The 6467-nt window shown below is 30.7% G+C and overlaps 1 protein-coding gene across 1 annotated transcript; it reads right to left on the bottom strand.

Moving 5' to 3' along the window:
• Positions 1–3574, bottom strand: LOC120150126 (indole-3-pyruvate monooxygenase YUCCA6-like). Its single transcript, XM_039162851.1, has 4 exons — positions 2855–3574; positions 1063–1311; positions 648–770; positions 1–545 (listed from the first exon to the last, which is right to left on the bottom strand). The coding sequence occupies exons 1-4, from the start codon at positions 3572–3574 to the stop codon at positions 339–341; spliced, it is 1299 nt and encodes a 432-aa protein (XP_039018782.1). The 3' UTR covers positions 1–338.
• Between the last annotated feature and the right edge of the window lie 2893 nt (positions 3575–6467).

The following is a 6467-nucleotide window of genomic DNA, read 5'->3' as shown; positions in this document are numbered from 1 at the left end:
AATGAAATAGTATTAGTAATGTACAATAACTAAGGTCTCCCCCCACAAACCAAAATAGCACCAACCCTTTGTCTCTCTCAATCAACATGACCAGGTAGCTGGCTTATCTGGTGTCATCTTCAAAATCAAGCTAAAGGGTTCACCGAGACAACTCTCTCCCTTTCATCAAACCCCCTCTATTTTCAACCCTTTACTTCTTATAATCGATCGAATTAGAAGGCATCTTCCCAACAAGTTTCGGGCGTGGATACGTGTTCAATATCGAAATCCACGGCTGCCCCACATGTACTATGCATCCGTTTATCTCTTATCTCGAAACAACTCCAAAAAAGAAGAGATCATAGTGGTGAAGATTGGTGCAAAAGATGCATTGCCTCTTCATTCCAACAGCATTGAATGTCTTGTGCAATCTTCATGGCATCCATTGATGTGCCTAACAATCCACGTTTAGTGAACCCCACGGCGTATAGCCCACATTCACCTTTCCACCCATTAGGGAATGGCCTTCGAGGGTACCCATCTTTCTCCGAGAACATCTCTTTTTCCTGTCAATTTGCTCCATTCCCCTTTCTTTAGACCTTTTACATATATATATATGTATACCTTTAAGAATCATATATAAAAAAGAAAATAAAGGGTTTGTATACCTTTAGCCAAGAGGGTACATTGCTTTTATAACCAGTTGCTAATATGATTGCATCGAAGTTCTCAGTTTTGCCATTGGAAAACTCCACAGCATGTCGTTTTAGGCTCTTTATGCTTGGACGTACCTACATCAACAATAGTTATAAATTAAGAAGCGTGAATATATATAGGGTTAAAATCTACTTACATAAAATAATTTAAAAAAATTATATAGATTTAAGACCGTTGGACTAATAAAAATAAACAACTAAGATTAACTTTACATAGATTTAGGTCCTAGCTCTGTCCTCGCAGAAGGAAAAGAATGTGGTACTAATGTTGAAACACAGTATTATTGGATCAATCGAACACTTGAAATTTAGCTGCCGAAGGGGAAAAAAAGTGATGTGATATGAGTGACAAAAGTGTAAAAAGTACCTCAATGTCTCCACTTTTGATTTTAGCAAGCGTCCCAACATCCAAAACTGGTGTTTTCCCCGACAGATTCTTGAGTTCAAGGGGACCCAACTTCGGCCGGGCCAATCCGAGACGAGCAGTGTCGCCAAGAATCAACCGAGACACTATCAGCAAGAAGAGGTCGACCAGCCGCAACGGCATCCATTTGAGCAGCCACATGGACAACCCGAAAGTAGATATCCCTAGCATCTCTTGTGGGAGGACATGAACCTTCAGTTCCATAAACTCAAAAAAGTAAAGAAAGATGACATAAAAACATGGAGTTGACTCATGGGATGAATCAAACCACTTAGCTTTGTTGCAGTTTGGGTTTGATTAAGGACGGATCGATGGGTTAATGGAGATGTTTTGTTTTTCTAAAATTTTTAAATTTTTATATAATTTAATTTTTTTATATTTTTATTAATAATTTATTTATATCTTTAAATTTTTATATGGCCGTCTCTTCTAAATTATTTAAATTAATTATAATATAAAATCTTACGTCTATAACTAAATTTTGTTATATAGAATTATTTAAGATCCTATGTTGTTTATAACATATTTTACTATGTTGCGCATGCTTAGGAGTCTCCCAAGAAAGTGAAAGAACAAAGATCCTTGTTCTTTTTCTGTCTACCTAATTTTAATTATAGTAATTTGGTTTTATCGGAATTTTCATCACTACTAAATTAAATTAAAATTTACATTACTAAACTTTCTTTCTATTTCTGTTTTGGTCACAAAATTTTTTAATTTACTCAATTAAACTTTCAATTTGTTTCTATTTCAGCCGTTATATCATTAAATACTCAACATCGTCATGATTGAATATTTTTCTTTTAATAATTATGAAATGATCTCAAAATTTTCTTTATTTTTGTGAAAAAATCATACTTTCAAATTCTATTTAATTTCTTGATTATGTGTCATTTTCTTTTAAATCTCAACAATATAGAAGATGGAAAAGGAGAAAATGAATTAAATATCATGATTTCATGTTCATCAGTTGATAAATATTATAGATTAAAGTGCATGCCTGTCTCTGAGCCTGGGTAAGAGGGACATTTATCCAAGCCTCTCTTGCACAATGCCCCAAATTATAAATTCACATATAATTAAAAAATGAGTTATTATTTATTTAGACATTCACCTATTATTTTATTTATCTTTTGGTCATTCAATTATTATTTTTCAAAATCATACTTACTGTTACATTTTATTTTATTTTGTTACCCACCATTAAAAAAATTATCAGCGATGCTAATATGACATTTTTAAATTATTTTTTCACTTTCCACTTAATTATTTTTTTATTGTTTTTTGACAAAATGGAGAAGATTAAAATCTAACATGTACCGTCTTAAAAGAGAATCATGCTTATTTTGTGTGAATAGTTAGGTGTTTAATAAAATTTCATGTTGTTTTCTATTTAAAATTTGATATATTTATTAAACGTAACAAAAAATTAATTTACAAGTTAATTATTTAGTTTTGTTTGTTCTTATGATTTAATTTTTCTTCTACACTTATTATTAGGGACATAATTTTATGTTTGTTTCATGTCACTAAAATCTAGAAACCGACGAGTTAAAGTGATTTATGATTTCATAAATTTTGAGTGTGATTTCATAATATTAAGGGGGCAGTTTGAGGAACGGTTTTAATCTTCCAATGAATCAACTTTGTTAAAAAAATTAAAGTGGGTGTGATTTTGGTTTAATGTATAGAGAGAGATATTAAAAAAAGAAAATAAAAAGAAGAGATTTCTTACAGAATCTCTGACCACAAGTGAAGGCTTTGCATTATGATTGCAAAGATCCAAGCATACCTCCATGCCTGAGTTCCCACACCCCACCACCAAAACCCTTTTCCCTCTAAACTCTTCTCCACTTTTGTACGAACTCGTATGCCTTATTTCCCCTCCGAATTTCCCCATTCCTTCCACCTCCGGCATCAACGCCTCCGCATTCTCCCCTGTCGCCACCACCAGCCACCGACACACGTATTCCATCGCCTCCCCTTTAACCCCAATGCTTCTCACCCGCCAGAACCCCAGCGTTCCGTCGTACTCCGCCTGCGAAACCGTCTCATTGAACTTTGGCTCGATATCGAATTTCCTAGCGTAGGCTTCCAAGTAGTCCACGAATTGTTGCTTACTGGGGTACGTAGGGAAATCAGTGGGGAACCCCATCAATGGAAGCTCGCAGAATTGCTTCGGCAAGTGAAGACGAAGACGATCGTATGTCTTGAGTTGCCACAAAGATGCTATGCAGTTGGATCTCTCTAGGATTAGACTCGGGACTCCTTTCTCTTTCAGGCAAGCCGCCGTCGCTAGACCCGAAGGCCCCGCGCCGACGATAACCGGCCCCGGAACGTATAAACAACGAGACGACAAAGACTTCATCTTCTCCATGAATATGGGATCATGAGCTTGTTTTCCTTCAATTTCTCTCAACCAGTACTTCATGAACAAAGGGTTAAGCTTAATCATCATTCATTGAAGTATGAAAGATAAAACACAGAGAAAGAGAAATCGGTAGAATGAAAGCGTAAGAGAAATTAAGAGGACGATGGTGATATGTCAGTAACACTGTATATATATAGATTTATATATATTCCTTTTGTTTCGTTGAAGAAAATTCGTTTTCATATTTGTGGGGGAACAAATTAAATTCTAGTGGGGACATTTTTTATATTAATTATTTCAGGAAAAAAAATTAATTTAAAATGTATGCAGGAACTGTAAATTATTCTGAATATATTTACTTCAAACAAACACCACCACATGGGGACGTCACTCTATCTGTCATGGCTGGAACTTAGAGACCTCATTGGGTGATTAAAAAATTGTATAAAAAGAAATATATTCAAATTGTATTTTCTAATTTTAATCAACATAAAATAGAAAAAAAAACAGAATTTTGTATGAATTTAGCTACGACCCCGGATCTTCGGCCCATAAATCCTTTATTTATTTTTTCTTTATTTACTGATCAAATCACTTATATCACAAACTCTGCAAACCAAATCAAAATGAAATTTAATCATAAAAGTATAATAAATTAAGATAAATTAGACTATCATAACTAAAAAAAGTAAATGATTATAGGTATGATCTTCACAAGATTTATAGTTTTGATTATGGTAATCCAATTTCGATTTTTTTTCTCATTTGGGGGTTAATTTTTTAATCATAAAAAGAAATGGGATTTAACTAATTCATATCCTTGCAATTGGATCTTAATTTAATTGATATTATTATTGTTATAATATCTATTAAGATATGTATTTAAGTGTATCATATTATCTTATTTAGGTATTGTATAAAAATGAATTCAATTACTAATATCTCTTACTCAAACTCGATTACTTGAGTTTGATTAATTCAAGTTTGAACTCGAATTAATTACTTTTTGCATATAAAATAAGAGTGTTTATATAATTTAATATTTAAAATATGTATTAATAAAAGGTTCAATTAAACACACGAATAGTTCAAATAACGTATTATAGTGTTTGAATTTAGCTCGATCGATAACTCAAACTCGTCTGATTTATTATCGAATCAGATTCAATTTTTATTTTAACTGACCTTGAATGTCGAATGATCCATGAATAGTAATGAACGGATAGCATCAACAAGAAGAAAGAAGTGAATGAAAAAGAATCCCCCGAAGGCAAATAACTTGTGCATGGACATGGTGGAGAGGGGGCCACTCCCTTGGTATTGGACAAGACAAGCTTAGGTTGTTATTAACTACCTCTCTGTCAGGTAATCATTCACTTAATAACCAACTCTCCCTCCAATCAATGTTTATATATTTTCTTTCTCTACGAAAATAATAATAATTAGGTGGCATTCATTTATTTCTTTATTTCAATTATTATTATTGTTAGCATTAAAATTCGTCTTTAATGTTTAATTTATTCATCATTTTAGTTTATATTCTTTTGTGAAGTAATTTGGTCTTTAATCTTTAATTTTTGGTTAGAATATTTTTTTGTTGGATGAAAATTATTAATTGACGAACAATTAGTGTTTATTGTGGATATAAAAATGTCACATTAATACTTAAACACATGTGGATGAGTCATTTCAATATCAGACGTTGATTGTTAGCATGAATGAATACGAGAGTTTTTATGTTAAGAGTGTAAATATTTAAGAAGTCATATTAGAAAATTTTAGGAGCACAAAACTAAATCATCAATATAAAATACAAATTAAACACTTAAACTATATGAAAAATTAAAAAATCATAATAACTAGAATGAATATCAAAGATTAAAATATTTTAAAAATAAAATTAAAATAACTTGTTCTCCGGTGGAGTAAATGTACAATATGAATGTGTCTGTCATTTTGCTTTCGTTATTATTAGCCAATGGTTTCTTTTCTTTGATACTATAGCCAACAACTGAAATAGGAAATGCCAAATAAATTCGAAAGCTATGAGTAGGTGAGCAACAGTTTGAGTATTTTATAATGTATACAACAATAGAGTAAAATTAAATTAATTTTACATAATAATTAATAAATTTATTAATTTTATTATATTGATTATAGACATAAATTTTCGATTTTATCTGTTATCTCTATTATATTACTGATAACAATGGAAAGTTTATATTTTGCATAATAATTATACATTTTTAATTTACTCAAAACGTAAAAGAAGCATAAAATATAATAGTTGAATCTTATAAAAAGTTATAAAACTATTTTAAATTTACAATAGTATAAATAAACTCTCTTATATATTCGATTAATGTTAGGTTGTTATTTCATGTACCGACGGTGGATAATATATTCAACAAGCATATCTATTTAAATGTAATTTAACATAATAAATGATTTAACCCTATATTTTAATCTCTAAATTCAAATCATAATCCTAAATCTTAAATAAGACACACGATAGTATCAGAACATGCTCATAAAATTAATTTAATTATTTTTTTAACTTTAAAAATGAATTTTGTTTCTTTAGACTCTTGTATGTCTTAAATTGTTTGGACATTGCTTTTGTTTTGTTTTCTTCTTAAAATTAGAACATATCTGGTAAACTAGTTGCATGGAAATCTTGAATCATTTTTAGAGTTCAAGTTGAGTTGACCCATAAATATATGAATCTTATTTTTTCCCGGATTGTTTTATGTTCAAATCCATAAGCCTTGGGGGACTAATCTCTTCAATATTGAAAGTTGTTTTATGTATCAGACACTTAATTAGATAAAAAAATATTACTCACGATGATTGAACCAATGATTTTTATACATTATAAAGTAAATTAAGATTTCATTACCTAATTATAAGTAATTAAAAATAAGATGGACTTTTCATGAACTTTTATCATATTCGAGTCCAATTCAGACGACCATTA

Source organism: Hibiscus syriacus, unplaced genomic scaffold (genome assembly GCF_006381635.1).
Source record: "Hibiscus syriacus cultivar Baekdansim isolate YM2019G1 unplaced genomic scaffold, ASM638163v2 tig00111013_pilon, whole genome shotgun sequence".
Classification (NCBI taxonomy): Eukaryota; Viridiplantae; Streptophyta; class Magnoliopsida; order Malvales; family Malvaceae; genus Hibiscus; species Hibiscus syriacus.
This window is presented reverse-complemented; position numbering and strand designations above follow the sequence as displayed.

Bases quoted from the DNA above. Each gene is read 5' to 3' on its own strand.
- LOC120150126 (XM_039162851.1), bottom strand. From the start codon at position 3,574: ATGATTAAGCTTAACCCTTTGTTCATGAAGTACTGGTTGAGAGAAATT. The intron at 771-1,062 runs GTACTTTTTACA...TTGTTGATGTAG, and splicing joins TCAAAAGTGGAGACATTGAG to GTACGTCCAAGCATAAAGAG. The intron at 546-647 runs GTATACAAACCC...GCAAATTGACAG, and splicing joins ATGTACCCTCTTGGCTAAAG to GAAAAAGAGATGTTCTCGGA.